This window comes from Pseudonaja textilis, chromosome 3 (genome assembly GCF_049901715.1).
Source record: "Pseudonaja textilis isolate UNSWEBS1 chromosome 3, rPseTex1.2, whole genome shotgun sequence".
Classification (NCBI taxonomy): Eukaryota; Metazoa; Chordata; class Lepidosauria; order Squamata; family Elapidae; genus Pseudonaja; species Pseudonaja textilis.
Genome location: NC_141992.1, coordinates 162,095,362 through 162,118,834, shown reverse-complemented (window position 1 = coordinate 162,118,834; position 23,473 = coordinate 162,095,362). Strand labels below are relative to the sequence as shown.

Below are 23,473 nucleotides of genomic sequence, written 5' to 3'. Positions count from 1 at the left end.
ATAACCATTGTGAAAATGTGCAAAGATTACTTCTGTTTTTACTTCCCAGGAATTCAGCCAGGACAACAATTTTAATAACTGACATGTTTATATTTTGATACTATTATGACTAATTGTTTGACACTAATAAATTATTATATTTCTTTTGTACATGTCCAAAATCTCTAATTTTTCCCTTTCCATATAAGTGCAATAAAACATAGAGAATTCTAAAGACATGAAATTTGCATCACTTTATATATTTAATTAGTAAAAGAAGACTGATATTTTGTAGAAGCTGTCAGAAGTATATGGGGTATATATGAGTGAGGTGCTTTCATTCTCTGCAGTTATTATTTGTTCAAAAATTCATATTGGTTTCTAAAAAAATCTAGATGTATTGGTCCATGGTAGAATATATTTTAAAAATTCCAAGGAAACAAAAAAATACCATAAGAGCTAGAAAAGACATTTTATGGAAATATTTATTTTATGATAATTTAATAAATTGATGTAACTGAGCATATCTTGTAATGATTATAAGAGAAGATACATTACAGGAAAAATCAAAATTTGTGATATTCCAGATATTGTCTAAGGACAGTTTCTAGCATCCTTTATCACTGACCAGCTAACTAGGACTATTTGATGTATTCAAACTCCAGCATAATGGATCATATTCTGGAACAGATATGTAAATCCAGGAGAATTAATTTGTTAAAGAAGCTGTCCATTATTGTAATAAGGAATAAGAAATTGACCTTATATTGGTTCAGATTTTCAATAATGCTTATTTATTAAAATCACAAAAACATTGAAATTGTATTTACAAGTTGACAGTCTGATTACCAGTCTACCAAATAAATTTCTTCATTAAAAGTATATAACAGTATTGACCAGCACTACTGAGCATAGGTATAATCAGTGGTGAAAAGCATTTCAGAAGATTCACCCAAAACACTGTCCTCCCAATATATTATACAGGACATGTGTGCGTGGGATGATGGTGGTGTAGAATTACTAAAATCCTGATGCACAGTATTGTGTCTTTGGAAGACATATTGTTTTCTATGAATTGTGTTCTAGGACTCTTACTTAAAATGTGTTCAATTATTTTTCACCATATAATTTGTGTGTGCCAAAACATACTACTTTTAGTTGCAATATGCAATTGTATTTCTAAAGCTAAACGTTTTAATTGGCTTTTTCCCTAAACACAGTTAATAAAATGACATAATCAGAGGGGGAAAAAACTAGGAATGGAAAATAGCTGCTAAATTCCAGAAAAACACAAAATATTATTCTAAAGTGATATTTTCTTTTCAATTCAAGCATATTTCATACTACCCATTTTTGAAGGATACCTTTAAAGAAAAATTTTCAGCCATGCTTAGAGAATAGATTTCTACAAAAACATTTTTTTTTTGCAAAGAAATGGTAGAATGATAAAGGGATTCCCTCCAAACTTTTGCAGCTTTTCAGTAAACAAAATGCAGGAGCTCATATAACTTCTAGCTCAGCCATAAAACTATTTTTTTCCCAGATACATGTTGCACAGGGTTATTTGGAATAAGTGTTGATTTCCTTCATGGAGTTTTGATTTGGCACCAGGATTTTATACAGAGAATGATGATCTGTTATACCATAATTCATTTCAACTAGTTGTTTACTTAATATAAATACAAAGAAAGCATCAGTGAAGAAGAAAAACTTCTAAGCCTTCAGCAAGATGTTGATAATCTGTCTTGCCCACTTGAGTTCTAGCTTTCCATTTTGAGTACCACAAACAATTAGGGTATCCCAACACATGTATGTGTGTAAGTATAAAAGAATTGGCTCAATCACATTGTCTTATTAAAAGGTCCCTGCCATTTGGAAATGAAGAGAAACAATTCTTTTTTTCTATGGTTGCTGCTGATACTGTCCTTCAGTAGCTGTGTAGAAATCATCAAGGACACTTTGTAAATATTCAAATGTTGGTCTCTCTTCTGCTTTATTTTTCCAGCATGTTTTCATAATATCATAAAGCTCAGAGGGGCAAGATTCCATGCATGGCATGCGATAACCACGTTGAAGGGCTGCCATTACATCGGAATTACTCATACCTGAAATAATTTTTTTAAAAAAGTAAAAGTTATTTTTAATATGATTGGTACGAGAAGAGCTGATTTAGAAAAGGAAAATATACATTTCTAAGGTAAATCGTGTGCTTATATCCATTTGATTCACAAAATGGGCAGGATTTGCTTACTGGAGAAATGCAATATTTAGGTAATTTTTTTAACCTAAATAAATTATTTGTGAAAATGAATAAAAACTTCAAAACACAAAAAGGGGCATATTGTTTTCCAAAAGCCTAATCTACATTTCTTATTTCTAAGCTTTGAAGAAAAAACTTGCCGTTGTGTACTCAGTTAATAAATGTTCCTTGTAACCTGGGAATGAGTAGGACCAAACCTCAATTGTTTTGGCCTCTGAGTATTGCAATTGGTTTTCCTCATCCAGTTCAGCAATAGCAGTAATGGGCCAAAGCAAACATTTTCGCCTTTGCCCACAACAATAGGAGCAATTTACTCCATTATCCAAGAATAATCAGATCTACACTTCCATTGTCTAGCAAAAGATGCAACTAGTGAAGTAACCTAAATGGCTGAACTCTAGTTACGTAACTTTACTTGTGGGTTGTACTGGTGTTTTATTATGGCTTGAATAATAAAACACTGTTCCACCTGATGTAGCTGCAGCCATACTTTCCTACCATCTTTTTCTTTTACCTTTTCACCAAATAACTATGTTCAACACATACCTTTTATTGACTGTGATACTTCCCTATATGGTAAAAACAAAACAAACCAATACTGTACATAGGAAGAAGCACCAACCTGGATAAGGAATTTTTCCATAAGTAATTATTTCATACAGAAGAACTCCAAAGGACCACACGTCTGATTTAATAGTAAAAGAACCATAGTTAATGGCTTCTGGTGCTGTCCATTTGATAGGGAACTTTGCACCTAGAGAAGTACAAATAATTCCATCTTAGATCTAGACATTGAAAAGTGAAGGTAGTTAAGAAATTGGAAAGAATTGTGAAGTGACTGGGTAATGACTTCTAGGAAAACATGAAAACCTATTTTCTTCCTCATCCCTGCCTTACCATAATGGTCCTTCATGAAGAGAGAACAAAAAAGGAAAGCATGCAGATCTTGGCATCTGGAATTCTTCCTACCCCTTTTCCAACAGTGGTCTCCATATTGTGAATGTAATGAAGTAATGTGTTTCTTCCACTTGTGTGATTATGACACAGGAAATTCAGGTTGGGTATATAATCTTTGCTCTGAATTGTGCAACTAAGAGGGAGGGGGCCTTGGAATGGAGGAATTGTCAAAATTCCAGGTTGCTGCCCAAATCTCTCTTTCAGAGAAATGCATTATATGTCTCCTCACAGCCCCTACCCACTGCATTGTTTGTCCTATGGAAAACGACACATTGTTCAATATATTAAATTTAATACATTAAATATATTAAAAGTATAATTTATTATACTTTATTGATTAGAAACATCTAAGTGACCACTGATAAAAATCTGCCCCATCATTAAATATATTAAAATTTAAAAAACAGTACAAACCTTCCCTGGCTGTGTATTCATTATCTTCAATAACTCTTGCAAGGCCGAAATCAGCAATTTTACACATAAGTGCATCTGAAACTAAAACATTTGCTGCTCTAAGATCCCGATGTATGTAATTTTTTCTTTCAATATATGCCATCCCCTCTGCAATCTGCAAGAAGAGATAAAAAGGTTTTAATTTTTCTACTGTGTTGCTTATATGTTCAAAAATATGTAAAAACAACTCATTAACAATAGTTTGTGTTCTATTTTAGTATATCAGTTTTATATACAAGCCTAATGTCTCCTTTTATTTGTATCTGAAGAATACTTGTAAAAATTTATAACCTTTTGTTAAAAGGTGGTGATTATTTAAGCAATATTTTGTAAAATTTGTCTAAAGGTTATATTTGGATCTGTTTCCAACCCATAGGCCAGCAGCTTAAATACAAGTATGACATTTTCCATTGCTTTGCAAACAATAAAAATAGAGACAAAGCCACTAGTTGTGTTCTATTTAAATAACTGGTATTTTAAGTTATACTTTTTAAAATACACATTTTATTTTAATGGCAATTGCTTTTCTAAAATTTATTAGGACTGCAAATCTTTGAAAGGCACTTAATTTTATTTATTAACAGATGTACTGTAGAATCAGGATCAATTTGTAATGCACTGTTTTATAACAACATATCATAAGTCAAGAATAAAGCAAAAATAATGTCAATACATTTGGTTACTAATGCCACAGTGAGAATTGGTAAAGGATTCAATAGGGGTTCAACAGACCTTGGACAAATTCTGTCTTTCTGAAAGATGGCACCAGGCACCATCTAAACTTCTGGTGAAAACTTTCCAGAAGGTTGAGATAGGATACCCAAGAAATATATACAGGTAGTCCTTGACATTTCTTGCCACAGTGGTTAAACCACTACAGTTGTTAAGTAAATCTGGCTTCCTCATTGACTTTGCTCGCCAGAAGTTTGCAAAATAGGATCACATGACCTTGGGACTTGACAACCGTCATAAATATGAACCAATTGGCAGGCATTTGAATTTTGATCATGTGACTATGAGGATGCTGCAAAAGTTACTGTGAAAAACAGCCGTAAGTCACTTTTTACTATACTCTTGTAACTTTGAACGGTCACTAAATGAACTGTTGTAAGTCAAGGACTACCTGTACTCCCTTTATGCCTCCAGTCTTTCCAGCCTACATATGTAGGGAACTCCAAGTCTGTTTTAAGTGCATGTGTACCATATAGGTCCAAACTATCTGAATCTGGCATATACTTATTAGTAAAGCCTGAAAGGTTGAAATAAAAACTTGAACTTGAATAAATAAAGTCACTGTATTCACTGGAAGTTGCAGTTAAGCTGAAGCTGAATTTCAGCAACTCAAAAACAGTAATACTGTAAGTAGGTGCCTGTACATTCTTTAAAAACACATAAGTATACGCAAAAAGAGAAACTGTTCTTTTCTTGTTCCTCTTCTTGAGATCAGATAATGGAAAAATATTTGTGACGCTTCTCATTTTCCTATCACAATTGCTGAATTCTTTTTTTAAATGTGAGAAATAGTCTTTAGATTAAATACGTTTTTAAAATAAATAAAATAAATGAATTTAAACTTAAATTATGATTTATAATCTTTTTGAAAGCAAAGCTGAATGTCCAGATAAAATAATTCATTGCACTGGGAAAATTAAAAAAACACCCTGATTTTAAATAGAAGTATAAAAAGTTGTTGATGTTAAACTAGTCTGGGCTAAATTTTACAACAGAAAATTAAGTTCATGTTCAAAGCATACTTGTTAGAAGGCATCCTGTTATCTAGTGTTTTGATTTGGGGTATATACTGGCCTAGACACAATAATAATTAGATGGGTTTAATAGATAGGTTTAATTGAAACCTATCTGAAGTTATGAATATTTAGATCTATTTTTATATATACTGTTTCACTGTGCTAGGTTTTGAAGTTAATATCTAATCGGATAGTAATGTATTCTGGCTAGTTGCTATTTTATTTAATGAGAAAGAAACGAGGAAGATGGTAAAGTGAAATACTATTTACTAAATGCAGTGTTTTTCTCTTCCGCTCTTAATTGCAATGGCTTTGGCTTCACTGCATCTGCTTCCTAGTAGTAACAGGGCCCATCCTCATAAATGATCCTAGCTTTAAACTCATGCAAATTCTGAAGATTTCTAAACTAGTTGGAAGGAGCTCAGTTTCTGTTTCTTTTTCTAAATTGGCTTGAACTTAAATGGGCAATGCATTTACATGGCTAAAGAAATTTAGTTCCTAATGATTTTTCATGATCCAATGATTAGTCATTATAGGTCTAGAATTCTCTTTTCTCAAGTTTATAAACGAGAACAACAATGAGTCTTCTTGGGAAGTCAGATTCACACCTAGTTGACGTTTCTTGTATTCTCTTTTGCAGTACTAAACAGTCATCGTAAGCACTTAAGGACTGCAATAACTTCTGTAGCAGGAAAAAAAACCCAACCTTTTTCTGCTATGTTGTTCCTTGAAGTTAGAATATGAATACTTATTCCATGACATCAGAAGAGCTCAGACAACAATTCAACATGGTTGAAAGCTCTATAAACATAATTAATTAGTGCTTCATAATTAAACTGAAGCTTATGTAATAATACTAGCTTTGTTGATATACCATAGTTATGGTTTCCAAGGGATGCTTGTAATCAGGTTTATAGTTTGGTAACAGTTTATACACTTCAATCTAGTCACATAGATCTATTATTTTCCTATAGCAACAAGAAGACTTCTTTAATTTATATCTAGTTTTGTTTACCTGAGCTGAGAAGTCAATGAGCTTTGGTAGTAGTAATTTTGTCCCTTCTGTACTCTTCAGAAAATCCAGTAAGCTTCCTGTGTGGAGTAAGCAAGTATATTGGCAAAAATACAAATAAAACAAGTATTCTGATCATCTGGTTTTCCAGATTATGCTAAAGTATGCAATTTTAGATTATACTTTACTGACTAACCCACAAGTGACTAAATATGGACCATTATGGATGAGTGCAAATTGTGAACTTTAATTTACTTTAATTTATGAAGGATAGTTTTGTCTAGAGAAGAGCCAACTTCCAGGATGAAAAGCCAACAATTCTGCCAAGATTCAGAATTTAATGTAGATTGACTCTCTATTTCAAATCTAATGACTATCAATAAATAATATTTTTGACATAACATTCAATAATGCATACCTTTTGCCATAAATTCTGTTATAATGTAAATAGGTTCTTCTTTGGTGACTACAGCGTATAGTCTGACTAGCTTGTCATGCTGAAGTGTTTTCATTAGGTTAGCTTCTTCCATGAATGCTTGGACGGACATGGTACCAGGTTTCAAAGTTTTAACTGCCACTTTGGTATTATTATTATAATAACCTAGAATGAAATTGACAAGATGAATCCAAAAATAATTACAATTATTTATATTCAATTAATACACTACTAAAATATCTAGATGTGACACTTTTACTATGCTGTATATATGCAAAAGTCCAACCTTATCCAGCCTGGTGTACCCCACACGTTAATTGATCTGGAAGAAGAAATTTGAATCTTGCATTTACTAAATGCAAAGTTTATTATTCATTGAAGCAACTTTTTTTCAGGCTTCAATATGATACAGAAAAAAGATGCTGCTGTTTTTTATATCTATACTTCCAAATCATCACTGTAGAAAATTGGGGGATGAATAGGTGTACAAGAACACTAAGCTCTTAAATAGCGGAATCCTACACCTAAACCACAAGAAGGAATATAATACTCATGACAAATTCATATCTAATATTACAAAAATACAGAAAAAATGTATACATTTAATTTATTTTATATTAGGAAGATAAATAAAGAATAGTTTATTTATCTGTTTTCTCAAAATTATACAAAGTGGCTTATATGACAGGTAATGAGGGAGGTTAGGCCCATGACCGCTCAAATAAACTGATTGGTAATGATTGTAAGTCTAAATCTTCTGGGCAGAGCTAAAGGGGTAACAACATTTTATTTCAGATGCATTTTTGACAGAATCCTGTTCCAAAGTTTTTTAAAATTTAATTTGCATTTTATGTTGTGCATTTTTTAATAAATTTTATCAGAATGCTTGCTTTCTTTTCTGTATGATCAATTCCCATAAAAATAATAGGATGTATTCCTGAGCGCACATATTATATAATGTTTTGCATACATTTTTTTCTCAAAGCAGATACTTTCTAATGAAATAGAGTTTTCTCTTGTCCATGAGACCCTCATGTTATAATACAGTTCAGGATGTAAAATGTTGTGAGATTCTTTGCTGGTTTTGGTCACTGGATTAAAAAAGTTTTTCTTCTATATAATTTAAAACATAATAAAGGATTAGTGTTATCCTTTATTATCTCCCTTAACTGTCTTATCTCATTAAGTGTCTTGGATTTCTTTGCCACAAATCATTATGAAGCAAACAAGGCAAAATATATGTCCTTTTGGAAATACAAAGAAAAATGAAATCTATACACTAATTGTGATCAGTTCCAGGACATTTTTATATGAGGTGTATGACAAGCTAATTTGCATGTTGGCAGACATGAGCAGTAGCAACCTGTAGTTTGGCTCTTCAATGCAGTAATTTTGTCATTGTCTAGCAGTTACTTAAAGGGTTACAGTATGCCAAATTTAGATGTCAAAGTGGCTACATAAACAAGAGGAAACATCTTGAACCAGAAACACCCTCTTTTTCTTTTTTACATAAAGATGCAGGAACATAACTTCCTGAAATCGGTTCTTCCTTCTGCAGATGACAGCACTTCCCTAACCTATAGTAGAGTATGTCCATTCATTTTGCAGAATTTTTGGTATGGCTATACTAAATAGCAAACATCCCAAGATGATGCCTGAGAAGTATATTATATCTGCATGTCTAATATTAAACTAACAAATCAATCATCACTGTGACAGGAAGTGAAGGCATGGCCATATGGAGATGGGTTCCTAAATTGAAAAGAGAGGCAGTCATTCGGTGGGCAAATGAAAACTTGACCATGCAACTGAAGTCAACAATCATAGTCAGCCAAGATTTGTTCTGTGCTACCCAGCCTTATCTGCCAAGTACTGCATAAAGCCCTGTTTCATGATATGAGCAAATAGTTTTTTTCTACATCCCTGAGCAGTGGTGGGATTCAAATTGTCTTACCACCAATTTGGTGGGCGTGCTTTGCGTGCAAGCATGGCAAACACGCACTTTGCACGCATGCAGAGCCTTTCCTACTGACCTCCTGCACGCTTCCTGTGTCTTCAACAGCTGACGCACGGCAATCCGCTGTGCCGCACGATGCAGCTGAGCATCAAAAGCAGGAAATAAAGGTATGTATGGAGCCAGGGTGGGCCCAGCAGCTGATCATGGGAGCAAACTGATTTGCTCCCACATGATCTTCGGAGCTACTGGAGTCACTCCTGCTCTGACCAAAGAAATGTTCAGGGTAATTGGGCAATAACAAAGGCCCATTTTGCCTACTCATGATCTTAGGAGCTGCAACGTCTTAGGAACTGGCACTCTACTAGATTTTTTTGACAACTATTTGAGGGATGTTGGGGACACATTCTCTGACATCTTCTGTAATCTCTTTTTTTCTTACATAATCATTCAGTTCAATGATCCTAATCAACATCATTGTTTCTTGACTGTTATAATAAATCCAGCACCAGTAATTATGATTACAAGAAGTGCCAGCAAGATCATTCTTTACTAGGTTCACAAAAATTAAGTATCAGGTTAAACTTCTCTCTCTCCTCCCACCCCCATGATTCTGAAAAAAAAAATAGTTGAGAAACAATTAAATTGCTTTCTTATGAGACTATGAATAAGCAACGGAGAATAGTGGTTAGAGCTCATAGGCCACCTGCACTTATTTGAACATAGAACTTCAGTTCTGGGAAAAAAAACATTTCATTTTTCCAAACATTCTGATCTGGTTCATTTCCTGCACTGTATCACTGAAAAGAAACATGTAGCACACAGCACTGCAGTACATCTTTTGAATGCAAAATAATGCTTATTAATAACTTATCCCAGTTGAAGAACAGATATCATTGTTGACAAGTATTCTAAGGTTTGCTTTATGTATGGTGACTATTTGTTTTAGTTTGGAGTAAGGGTTTATAAATTATTTTATATTTCAAAGCAGTGTTAAGCCAATTTTAGAGCTTTATAATACTGTTTTCATGTATTTCCTGCCTCAAGATGCCAGAAAATAGCATTCCCATTTCTCAGTAATCATGTCCATGATAGATATTACGAGGAAGACTCAGGGGCCATAGTTCCTCTATCCTCTTCTACTTACTCTCTGCTATTTACATGTTATAAGCATATGAGAAATTGTCTTTATAATACAAGTGAGTACCTTACCCATCCAAACTTCTCCGAATTGACCCGCTCCAAGTTTTTTCACTAATTTGATTGAATCTCGAGGGATTTCCCAGGCATCTTTATCCCACGGTTTCTGTGGCTTAGGACTAATACATGCTTTCTCTAGCTTTCTGCATAAGCCATCCGCTTGTTCTGTTTAAGAAACAAACATCCTATATTTGTATAATGATACATTTTCAGAGCCTGTATAGCTGTATTTTCTTTCTAGAGGACAGGATTACATTTTAATGCCACAGATTCTGTGGCATTTGTTTTTCATCCTCAAGTTGACTATCAGTTAAGATTAGTGTGATCCTGTGATGCAGCCGCAAAAAGTTATATGGGGATAATTACATTGGAACTATGTGTACTTATCCAACCTTTCTTAAGGGAAATGAAAGAGCCAAAGATACCTATATAAAATGTTATTGTGAATGAACTAAATTGCACTCCCTTTAATATCAACTGTGGTTTTTCTTTCCCACAGCAAATATGTTCACAAGACTGCCACAGTGTTATACAAATATTTACAATGTTGATAATCTGAAAAGTATTCTGTTTCAAGCCAATCTGATATTCCTCAAGCTGCATTTATCTTGGTTTCACATTGATATATGCCTTTTGATTATTTCAATCTGCTCCTTCCTGAAATTTCTCCTGGACTTATACTATGCTCACCCTTGACACAATTATCCTATAAGTCAAAATCTATTTGAATTTGAAATGCAGAAATGTTTTCCATCTTGGCTAGTATTTTATAGGTACTTTAGAAAATCTGCTGACTTACTTTGATAATGTTTGATCATATCACTGATGCAGGGAAAAGTAATTCTTGGAGAGATGTAATACCCTCCATTGTCTAAGCTTCTGATTTTGTAGTGCTTAACAACATCACCATTTTGTCCATCATGGTCTCTTATGGATAATGAATAACTACCTGTGGACAAAACCAAACCAACAATAAACCATAAAATAATTGCCATTTGGTTGCTATCTTTAAAATAATAACATATAAACAATGTTAATAAAGAAAAGGTTAAACTGTGTCAGCTTTGTAAGGTAGTCCAGACAAGGAGCCCACCCAGAAGTACTACTTCTACGTTATTGTAAGGTTGTATTCATATAATATTGCAAGTCTTAAAGTAGGTTTCTCCCCCATTGCTGTCAAAACCCAAAATATTAGGAAGGGTCCCTTTTGAGATGTTTGCCTTCCCATCTCCCTTCTGCATGCTAATTGCTTCATATCTGAGAATTGTTCTGGATGCTTCTCTTCCTCCATCTCCCAAAGTCATTGCTACCTACTGTCGCAGTAAGACAATAAACGCTAGGTCCATCAGATTGATATTTTTCTAACGCTTACTAAACAGATTGCAATAAAACAAAATTTACTTTTAAAAAACAGGCTTCTGTTAGCATTCCCTTTTGTTTAAAAATGTTTCTTTAAAAAAAAAAAAACAACATTTTTCCTGGGTGAACAATTCTGACTCTTTCCAAACAAGCAATGATTCAGAACAAGGAAAATAATCATGGGACTCTGTTTCTATTTTTCCACTATAGTTAATCATCTTATAAACTATTTTTCTCACAGTATCACTCATTCCAACTGCATTTCTTACACATTTGAACAATTGTATTATGTTATAGCTGAATAGTGATAGAATTTGACTTTAATAAGAGTCTCAAATGATTGTAAAATAGAATCCTAATCATTTCCACCCCTTAAACACTTTCCTTTTCATCATACATCACAAACCTGGAAACCATAATCATATGGCTGAGCTGGCATCTGGTGGAGATGGAGGGCAATTTAACATTTTTTTTCTCTATGGGTTCCCTCAGGTTGTACTCTCTCTCTATTCTTATTTAACAGTCAACAAAGCCACTAGGTCATAAATCATCAATACCATATCCAGTTATATAACTCCCAACCTAGAGCAACCAAGTCATATTGCTAAGGTTCCTTCCCAATCTCTAGAAAACCTGGAGTCCCTGAATGGGAAAGAACAGCTGTCGCTCAGACTTTCCTCTGTCCTCCTTCAGTTCTGGATAAAATTGTATTCTCTCAGACAGAACTGGAGCACAGTTTGGGGATCCTTTTATGGTCTTGGCTCTGCTGAAACGGGAGACAGCAGTCTGGGCCAAGAAGCTCTTTCAGATACTAAATTCCATACTTTCCAGATTGGGGGACAATCACTCATGTCTTAGTCGCTTTTCATATGGACTAATGCAACATGCTCTATATAAAGCTGCCTTCTACCTAGAAAAAAATTTATTGTATGAATAATTACAGGTATAAATTGATGTACCATTGTGTGCCATTGCACACGGCCATATTATTTATGAGACACCTGTGCCTCCTTCTCTCATTTCTTGATATCTGGCAGGTAGGCATGTTTCAGGTCCCTTCTTATGTTACCTGGCAGAATCCGGCTGCCATGCCTTCTCTGTCACAGATGGCCACAAGTCTGCTAGCCTTTAAGGCCCTGAAAACCTGGCTTTCACTGGGCATTAGGCCTGATCTTTTTAATGGATTGTGCATTTGTTGACCTTGATTGTTTTGCTGTTCTGTTCTGGTATTCCCTGTTTTGTTTTTATGCTATTATCCAATTATAAGTTCTTTTGTTAAGTTGGGAAGCAATGTAAATCAAAGGAAGAAAGCATCAATTTAAATAGCAATGTATATTATAATTAAAGATAACCCGAAAATCTTATTTCTGGTCAATAACTCTCTTTAGAAGGAATCTAGAAAAAGTAGGAAAGTCTGTTAGATTCTGGTTTGTTGATTGTAAGAAAGATTTTTTTGTCATAGATGTTGCAAATATATTTGATCATACAGAAGCTTATTCAAAAGTTTGTGTCACAAACATGTAAGAGACAGAAAATTGAATTTATTTTCAGATCCAATGAAATCCAGAAAACTTACCTTTTAATGTTTCACTCTCTCTGATCAGGAATGCTCCAGGAGAATTTCCTGGAGCTAGAAGTTGCCTTTCTGCATCTTTTCTGGTTATGTCTTTAAAGAACCATCTGAAAGTATTATTTTAAAAAATATTTTATTTTTATCCAAACATTAGAAAAAAAGCAAAGAAAATCAAATACTTAAAAGATAAGAAACCTACTCTTCTGTTTCTAAAGTATTGACTTTTGCAACATAATTGCTTGGGATAAATCCTTCTTTTTTCGTTACAAGGGACTTAGCCCTCCACCATTCACCATGTCTAAAAAAAAAGAGTAAAATAATCACTGTTATTTTTGTAAAGAAGACTTTACTGATCAACCTCAGTAGCATTCAAAGAAGCTTACATTTCAACTGAAGGAAATAATAACTATTTTCAGACATCATACTAATCCAGGATTAATGCTTTGGCATGAATCACATTCATTGAAATAGTTGCCTCATTTGGGCCTTTTTACCTAACACTATTTGCTTTGTTTAACTGTAGATGTAAATAAATCACAGGTAGTTCTCAACTTATAAGCCGGAATTACTGTCGTAAGTTGTTGTGGTCATAAATTTTGGCATCATGTGACCAGATCTCCAATTTTTCAACATTTCTTGTGGTGGTGGTTAAATGAATGATGCAATTGGAATGAGAAAATCAGCAAAAAAATGTCACAAATCACAGTCATGTGACTGCAGGACGTGCACATGGTCATATTGATGATCATGGACCATGGGAATATGTCTGCTTACCACAACTTGGGAAATGGGTGGTAAATAGCTTTTCTGGGTATTGTTGTAACTTCAAATCCTTGTTAAGTAAGTGGTCGTAAGATGAGCATTATCTTTCAAAATATATTTTGTTCAATGCCAGAAGTAACCTCATTCTCTGATGGTAAGGCACACTACGATACCAGGGAACTGGACCCATTCTTAGGTGATTTAATTTTGAGCTGGTTGTTTTTATTCCCTCTTTGCCAAAAGCCTGTACCTCTGTTTTTATAAGGTTACTGTAAATGTGATTTTTGTATCTTTTTACATCTATGGTTTTTATATGTGGTTTTATCCATTTGTTGTGCACCACCCCTAGTCTCCTTTGGTGAAAGACATCTTCATTTGCCCATAATAACTTTCTCAGACAGGCTGGGTAGAAAGCTAAGCCAGTGAATCCAAGCACTTCTGTTCCTTTCACAGCTAAAGGTAAATGGTTTAGTATGCTGCCAAAGTATGCCCAACATATTACCTGTTAACTATGTTAAGAATCAAAACTGATTTGAGACCTCATGCATATTAAATCCTGCAATTCACTTCCAAAACTAGTATTACTTATCACACAGGTTTAGATGACTGCATAATTTAATAAATATATAGGTCAGCATTAATTTCTGTATTTGCATTTGCATAGAAAGTGATTTGTTTTTTTATAGCAATAGCTAGAGATTGATAGTTTTTATTAAACATAGAAAACTGATGGCAGAAAAATACCCAGGGGATTATTCGAATCTGCCCTTTGAGGTTTTTGATTTTTTAATTAAAAAAAAAAACTTTGTCAGATAGATTATCCCAAGAATGTTTAAATTCAGTTATTGATGATTAAAGCAATATTTCATGGACAAAGAAAAACCATGTGACTTTTAAATGGAAAGAAATATTACACAGCTATTAATGGCTATGGCTATATAGATACAGTATATGTATGTTTTAGTATTATACGTTTACAAACATGTTAAATGAAGATAAATGGGAACAAAAACTCCCTTTAAAACCTGTAGGACATCTCCTTCTGAACTTCTAATCAATTCTTCAATAAGAGATCCTGGAGACTGAATTTGAAAGTATACACAGGGTTGTGCAATAGTCCAATGTCCTTTTATTATACCTTTCCAATTGGTCATCTGGTCAGAACAGGTTAAGTTGAATAACAATCCATTATCTTGTGAACTTCATGGCCAATAAATGCAGTCCTTCCCAGTTTTTACCCAGCACAATGCTACCTTCATTAGTTTTATAACATGAACCAGGTTTGATCTACTAGAATTAAAATGGCCAGTTTAATTGCTGAGCATACCCCTAACCTCATGATTACACAGAAGTAAATAAAATCAGGACAAGACTTCTATACTTATACTTACTCCTCCAGAATTCTCATTTTTTCTCCTTTTTTAAAGGACAAGTCATCTTCATGCATGCCTTCATAAATATATAAGGCTATCACAATGTCCCCATGTTCTTTCTCCTCATCTAATTGAGAAATGCAATAAATATATTCTTACTCATTTATTACACTCAAACAATAGCAATTTGTTGTAGCAATCAATGATTTTCTATAAACATACCTTCATGATAGAACCTTTGACCTGGCAAAAGAATATCTTCATTTCCCTAAAACAAAATAATACGTTATTTGATATCGTCAAACTTATTTTAATTTAAAATACAGATCCTATAGGGTTTTTCTTATGCTGATTATTTTATTTTGGGTTGTATTTTAAATATCTGCACTTAGGTTTGAAATATCCACACATACAAATTTATCAGGAAATTCCTGTCCTAATAAAGCCATTTTGGAAACTAAATGATTGCTCTTTTACCTGAACCACCATGGTTCTTCTATAAGCTTCAATGCTATATAGATTTATAAAAACATTCCTGGAAAAAATTTGCAAGAGCCAATTGGGTGGATGTCTATTTATAGAACAACAACTAGAAAGTGTTCAATATGCCTATAAAAATGAATTCCATGTCAACAAGGACTCGTATACAACCTAATCTGTTCCACTGGACAATGAATAAAATTTATTCAAAGTCAGCATGCATTTTTAGGTTATTTAAAATTGTTGGACATTCTGCAATACTAGGCTATTGCTAAAAATATTTATGGCACAATTGAACATTTTGGCTGGAATATCAGTATTTTGTGGTTTTTCTGAAAACAAAATTGATCTACTTTTGGTAAAAACAAATTTACTTATTTGTCAAAATTATATTTTTATATATACATTTATTTTAATAGAATGCTTTTCCATTTTAAAATGTGGTTTGTGAATATATTACTAGATGATTGTCGATTATTCTTCAAAAGCTTTTTCAACTATCCAGTAAGTAGAGTAAAGTTGATATATTAAGGGATTCTTGGCACAGTGGTCCCCTCCTAGATCACTTGAGTTCCAACTGTGTTATTCTGACAGAAGGCAATCCAGTGCAGAAGTAGCTAACATTTTCAGTGATGTTCCAATCAGCCCACAACACTGTAAGAAAATTAAATGGAGCATAGCCTTGCATTTTTTTAAAAGGGGGAACTGGTGAAATCCAGCCAATTCTGAAATCCTGCTGAATTGAAATGCTAATCATCAGCAATGCTACTCCTTATCATGTTAGCAGCTCATGTAACTTGTAAGAAGAATTGTCTGTAGTTGCCTAGGCTGAATTCACACAAAACATGTTTTGTTAAATAATCTAGAAGGACTAAAATTATATATTGTATTAATCTAAAATATAATTATAGTTAATGCAGTCATCTTGCAGTTGGTGGACACTTTAGGAGTTATGAAGGCAGATTTTAAATCTTGGGTACCAAATGGCTACTGCGATGGGCAGTAAATGGAATAGAAGCCCCATTTATCAAATGGTAAGCTGCTTTCCTCCACTGCTTCCTGAGACCCTTTTATAGCTTCCTGAGACCCTTTTCCATAGGGCTGTGGAATAATTGAGATTTGAATAAAAAGGTGATTTAGAGAAAGTGTGGACTCAGACATTCCATGTACTGTCACTTCCTTAATTCAAACGCATCTTTTCCTGGAGTTGGAAGGAAGATTAGAAAAAGTTCAGCTTCTAAAAGGATTTCCATCAAAGGCACAATGAGCAACTTGGTGCATCAAAAATTTTATTTTCTCTTTAAAATCCAGATTGCTGTACATTCCTATTGTTTATCATCTCATCTTTGCATATTATTTTGGGGGCAGGTAGGTAGGTCCAATAATACAATAAAGTGCCATTCAATTTTTAAATAATGTTCTGTACCTGTTCATTGAAATGCAGATTTTCTTTAAGGCAATACTTTGTATTCTATTAGTTATTCTTCTTCATTAAAAACAACCTCAAATGAGTAAAGTCATGCATGGCAAGCTTTAGCACAGTATGTAACCCCAGCTGGTATTCTTACCATATGATAACTAAAAAACAGTTATCCTGTAATGGATAAAATTGCCAGGTGCATTATCTAGTTCTTGGTTCCCAAACTTTAAAAAGAACAATAATATTCAGTTTTGGCTTTAAGACTTTCTTACACATAGGTTTCTGTTGCAATTTATCTTTCTTATCTGTAGCAATTTTTCTTAAATGAAAAAAAGTATTTTATGAAGGCATCCATCTTGAAAATGGAAAGCCCAGCCTCCTCTTAGCATATGTTTTATGAGAATTAATACAGTATCTCTGTAACCTTTGAAGACTGCATAGTTTAAAAAATATTTTTGAACCCTGAAGATGGTAAAAAAATTAATACTTAAAAAAACCCCTGCAAAGCTCCTTAGACACTTTGCATGCAGCGCTCTGCAAAAGAATTAGCATTAATACTAGGCCAAGGCCCATCTTAGTTTAATACAGGTAGACCTCGACTTATGTCCACAACTGAGTCCAAAATGTCTGTTGTTAAGTGAAACATTTGGTAAGTAAGTTTTGCCCTATTTTATGACCTTTCTTGCCTCAGTTGTTAAGTGAATCACTGCAGTTGATAAGTTACTAACCTGGTTGTTAAGGGAATCTGGCTTTACCATTGACTCTGCTTGTCAGAAAGTCTCAAAGGTGATCACATGACCCTGGGACACTGCAATGGTCATAAATATGAACCAGTTGCCAAGTGTCCGAATTTTGACCATGTGATCATGGCCATGCTGCAAAGGTCGTAACTCTGAAATACAGTCGTAAGTCACTTTTTCAGTGCTGTTGTAACTTTGAACAGTTACTAAATGAACTTTTGTAAGTCAAGGACTACCTGTAGTTTATTTCCTACAAGAATAAATACTTTCACTGTGCTTGCAGTCAGTGTCTTCTACCACTTCCCCCTCTGTAGCTGCATTGGGAGGCATTTACTCCCAACCTGAAGTCTATGGAGAATCATCCAGGTCATGGTTGTCCCAAAGATGCTTTTTTTCAAAAAAGCAACAGGGCTTTCTTTGTTTTTCCTTGAAGATGTTTGCTCCTCATCCAAGGGGCTTCGTCAGTTCAACTGAAGAAAATTAATTCTAAAGCAATTTCTTCCATCGTGAATGTGTTAAAAAAGAGGGTTTTTTTTAAAGAATGTATTTCCAAGATACTACAGTGAAACTGACACTGCTTAATGATCTATAAATGCAAGGTTATATATTTAAACTGCTCTTAGTTGGAACTGCGGACTCAAAGACATAAGGTTCTGGATTTCAGGTACATTCCTTATGGGCTAATGAACCCTCTGCCACAAAATTAAACTGCAGTCCATGAAAATGTAATTTTCATTCTGGTTATGTGTTGTGTTGGCTGTTTTAATGAAATAAACACTTAAGATATGCCAGTCAAACTGCAATCTCAGTGTTGGAATTCTTCCCTGAAACTATCTACTTACTGGCCTTTGCTGTTTATTTGACGTTGGATCCCTCACATAAATAGTTCGTTCAGTTTTACGTACTGATTTGTTCTTCACATCTAGCCCATCTCCATGCAGATTGTCTTTTTGTTTGGATTTTATACATCCCATATTTTCCTGTTGGGACAAAAACAAAACAATGGAAAGATTAGACAAAAATGCTGTCATATGTATTCACATAGTCAAACCTATATGAATTTGCGGGGAGCTTTCCACCTTGGCAGCAGCATATAAATAATAAAACATTGTCCCCAAAGAGATTTGTGTGATATCTTTAAACAGACAAAATCATTTGGGTGTTTAGCCCAAGGTTTCACATAAGGTTTTTATTTTCACTTTGCATATAACCCTGAAAACTAATATTTATATATAGCAGTTATTGTATCTAAATAAAAGGGATTTCTGCTTTATCTTCAGGATCTGACATATATTACATTTACACAATGATGATCATCTATGTTCCATAATTTTTACAATATGCTTTATAAATGTAATAGTTTATAAAGTTGAAAGGTGAGTGAAAGATCGCTATGTTTTGCATTTACATTTGCTGTATGTTCATCCCTTCTAAATTTAAACTTCTCATGATTAATGTCCTGGGATTTAACTGAGGTTTTAGAAATTGGTAAAGTGTATATTGCTTGAGAGAATGCATCCTGAATGTTTACTGAAATCAAGAAAAAAATTCATAAAAATCATGTTAAGTGTCATGATTTCCTGACATTGTTTTTATTATTTATTTGGAAAAATCAGAAGGCTCTTCCAGATTGGTACCTGGTACCGTAGCAACTGCTTTGTGCTCCTGGCAAAATGAAGGAATGGGGTGGGATTCTCCCGGTTCTGTCCAGCTCTGTAGAACTGGTAGCTCTGAAATGCAGCAGACATAGAACCAGTTCTATGTCTGCTGCTGTTTGGCCCACCCGCCTGCCCGGGCTCTTACCTGACTTTTATTTCCTGCTTTTTCAACTTCAGCTGCTTTGCGCAGTACAGCTGCAGTTGAAAAAGCAGGAAAATAGTGCTGTGCTGCTCAGCTGTTTGGGCAGCAAAGCTGACGATGCTCCAAACGTGCATGCAGCGTGCAAGTCGCCAAATCACCAAAGCGGTAGTTACACCAGTCGGATCCCACCCCTGGTTCCATAGCTATCATTTCAGCATAGTTCTAGAAAGAGGAAAAGGCTAGAGCAGTGATGGCGAACTTTTTTGCCATGAGTGCGCAAAGCACAAACATGAGCATAGCCAAAATGCATCATGCATGCCCTGCGCATGCATGTGCATCCCCACGCATGTGCCCCTGCCCTTGTGCAGCAGAAACCTGAGGGCCAGCTGGCCAGTGGGAAACCCGCGCACTTGCATGGTGGAGCTAAGCTGGGGCAATGGCATGCATGCCCATGGAGAGGGCTCTGTGTGCCACCTGTGTCACGCATGCCATAGGTTCGCCACCACAGGGCTAGAGACAAGCCTATAACAGCCTATTAAAAAACTAAAGCAAAGTCAATCTATTGGTTCTTTTATTGGTAATAAGAAAAATCGCACATGAAGCAATATAACACACTGGTAGCTTGATAAAATCCTAGGTATAAATAATAGAAAAAGAAACATAGTTGCTGTATATATTCCTAATATGTACGAAGTGGATGAAGTTCCATCTAAGTTCTCAGAGAGGTATCAACAAATTCAAGGTAATCTTAAGCACTTCTGAATCATAATCATTCAATCAAAATGTTTAAGAAGCATAATCCCAATGAATAGGCATGAAGAACAAAGCTATCTTAACAAGGACTGACCATGTGCTGACAGTACTGGGAAGACAAGGAGAATTCCAGATTAAAAGATTATTGGAATTTATCTGTACTCCCCATTGCAAATTTATTTCAAATCCATAGTTTCTGTATTTTTAATGATGCTGCTTTGAATTCTGGATTTCTGGTTTTGTCAATCTTACTCATTCAATTGTGTTTGGTTTTTGGACTCTGCCTGGACAAATCCTTGTAGCTTTCTTGCCCAGGTTTTTCAGAAGTGGTTGCCATTGCCTCCTTCCTAGGGATAAGAAGAAGTGACTGGTCCAAGGTCACTCAGCAGTTTTTCTTTCTAAGGCAGGAGTAGAACTCACAGTTTCATTGGTTTCCAGCCAACAACAAACTGGCTCAAATTATCTTTAATTAAGAAAAAATGGGTATAAGATGAATAGTGTTAATACACATGCTACATTTTGTCATAAATTCCATTCAGAGACAATAATTTTATGTGTGTTGAGAGTGACCATATCTAGCTATTTATTTTTAGATGCTAAGTACTTTCCTATTTTAACAAATATTTCCTGAGTAATTTTCCTTTGTACAGCAGTGTCCTGAAATCAAAATACAAGTATAAATTATCATGTTGCAACAAGTTTGCAAAAATGCATAAGTTACTTGTACCCATAACTTATCAGTACCTTTAAGTTGACTATCTGACCTTTGATCCCATGAGTTCCTGGGAAAGTTCTCTTCCCTACTTACACATTTGGGAAATATTAACACTACAGGTCAGGCCAGTTGTTTAGTACTGAGAAATTTGTGACAAATCCTTCCCCTCATCTCTTTTTTCCCCATCCAAGTGAGAAAAAGAAATATTACAAATGCTTCCACTGAATGATCCAGAAATTTGAAAAGGGAATGACATGAAGTTTAAAAGACAGAAATATAAAAACACAACTTTGCTTCAATGCCATAAAACTCTGCTCCAATCTGCTTTATTTTTTTTAGATTATTTTAATTTTGTTTTGAAAATGTAGCTGACCTCTTAAGGAATTAGAGGACATTTTTCAATTTATTCTTAAAAGAATCATGAAAGAAAGCAAAATCAAGATTAGCCCAAGTGCATCTAGTGATCTTCACTGATCTATGAAATTTGGCCCTCAGATCTAAATATCAGTTGCTTTTTATTTTTAATGCCAGGCCATTATATGTAAAGTGTCTCTTAAAGATTCAAGAGAGACCTCCTGAAAAGGAGAAAAAGTATCATCTCTTCATGGGCTAAGCATCTTTCTACAAATAAGTGTTTAGTATACTCTAATATTCTCTTTGCTCAGTACCTAAAAATACTGTAATTTAAGATTAAACATATTTGAGAGTTGAAGAATGACTTTAACTGAGCATTTCTACAGCAATGCTTTAAAAGCAGTTTTCACAAGAAAATGTAAATAAGGGTAAAGTTACATTCTTTTATTTTTTCCCCAAATAATCTTTGGTTTGGGTCCCTTACATACAGTTCCACTTTATCAGATTGATCATACTGTAATTAAATCCTTCCTTGCACTCTTAAAATCATTTTTGTTTATTCAGTTAGTCTTCTTTCTGGAAACATTCTCCTTTCTCTACTACTCCCAATTATCTTTTTGTATCTTTTTTTCCACTAACATCTCTGTGAACTACGTATTGCAGTCCTTCAAAGTTTAGAACTTTTGATTGCATTCCTGAGAACAACTTGCACCCTTTAAGGAGGGAAGTAAAATTTGCCAAAGGTTGGAAACTGCTAATGCAGCAAAGGGAACAGATGAAGAAACTGTGGGGAAAGCAACAGGAAGAGAGAAAAGGAGGTAGCCTGCTGTTGGGTAAGAAATTCATGCTACAGCTGTTACGTAGAACACTGATCTTCCCGTGATATCCACAGGTCTGCAAGTTAATTATTTCCTGTCAATCTCGGTTCCTAGTTTTGATACTGGAATTAAATAAATAACAGAAAAAAATATCTTCAGTAAAAAGAGACAAAACAGTAGCCCAGAAATGTCTTGTGTACAAGTCTCTCTCACACATTCTTACTGTCCCAAAGACAGTCTTTATTATGATCCCTGTAAATGAGGGCAGAAGAAACAAGAAAAGGCAGAAATACCATCAGCTTCTCAAACTTCATCTTATTTGACAAAAGAGTCCAACTTTACTTCACCTTTCTTTAAATAGCAACAAAGTTTGAATACAAAATTTAGGTTTTTATAGGCATTATAAGACAGTCCATGGAGTTTCTCTGAACACTGGACAAATAAGAAATGACCACAAACTAATTCCATTAAAGCAAGGCGTCAAACTCGATCGTGTCACATGACACATATTGATGTATTGTGACATTTTTTGCCTCTGCGGAACTGGGGTGGGTATGGTTTGCATGTGATGTATCCGGCCCCTGGAAATATGCTCTTCTTTGATTAATGTTGGCATATGCTCAGCCAGTTAAAGATCTGCACATACTGTTACTCTCTTATGGCAACATCTCTGTAAAGCAACCTCATTGTTATGGGAAACATTAACTTCTGCTATACTGCATAGAAAGCCATATTCTGCAGTAAATACTGACAAGAAAAAAGAAACAATGAGATCTTACTAGCATGAAACAATTAAAAATAAATATTGTTATAAATTAATGCTAAACCATATACACCATAATTTTAGGTTCCATTTCTGATATATTTAAAAGAGTCTTGGATATTAAGATAGGATTTTTTTTTTAAAAATAGGAAGAGCTTCTGCTAATCAAAGTAAAAAAGACTGATGGATCAATGGTTCTGAATCCATACTAGGTTCATGTTACTTATCATATTTCCTACTATTTCAAAAATAGTAGGAAATTATTAGTGAATGACACAATTGTTTAGCTTCATTGTTTGTGTTAATTGAAACTAAACAACCTTCACTGTGCCTCAGTGCATGTGAATCTTGCCAGAATGAAATACATTTCCACAGGCTATATAAACTTGGAATTTTTTCTTAATATAGAGTACTGTCTATGTCAGGATTTTCACACTGTCATGTCAATTATATGAGCACTAGTTTATTAGTGCAAAGGCTCTTAGATTCTCCCCTTTATATGCTAATTCAAAAGTCTCTAAAGGTAAAGGTTCCCCTCGCACATATGTGCTTGTCATTTCCGGC

General features: G+C 34.4%; 1 protein-coding gene across 4 annotated transcripts in view; it reads right to left on the bottom strand.

Annotated features, from left to right (window-relative positions):
- Positions 1–446: 446 nt before the first annotated feature.
- LYN (LYN proto-oncogene, Src family tyrosine kinase) overlaps positions 447–23,473 on the bottom strand; it is a 41,843-nt gene continuing 18,816 nt past the window's right edge. For 2 of the 4 annotated variants that reach the window (XM_026706192.2, XM_087931268.1), the window contains exons 2-13: positions 18,549–18,686; positions 15,289–15,334; positions 15,085–15,193; positions 13,131–13,229; positions 12,935–13,038; positions 10,799–10,948; positions 10,012–10,164; positions 6,828–7,010; positions 6,413–6,489; positions 3,611–3,764; positions 2,862–2,993; positions 447–2,084 (exon numbers count right to left, since the gene is read on the bottom strand). In XM_026706192.2, the coding sequence (XP_026561977.1) occupies positions 1,882–2,084; positions 2,862–2,993; positions 3,611–3,764; positions 6,413–6,489; positions 6,828–7,010; positions 10,012–10,164; positions 10,799–10,948; positions 12,935–13,038; positions 13,131–13,229; positions 15,085–15,193; positions 15,289–15,334; positions 18,549–18,680 (1,542 nt within the window). In that variant the 5' untranslated portion in view covers positions 18,681–18,686 and the 3' untranslated portion in view covers positions 447–1,881. The remainder of the gene's footprint in view (positions 2,085–2,861; positions 2,994–3,610; positions 3,765–6,412; positions 6,490–6,827; positions 7,011–10,011; positions 10,165–10,798; positions 10,949–12,934; positions 13,039–13,130; positions 13,230–15,084; positions 15,194–15,288; positions 15,335–18,548; positions 18,687–23,473) is intronic. The other 2 variants (XM_026706195.2, XM_087931269.1) reach the window with 1 other exon arrangement.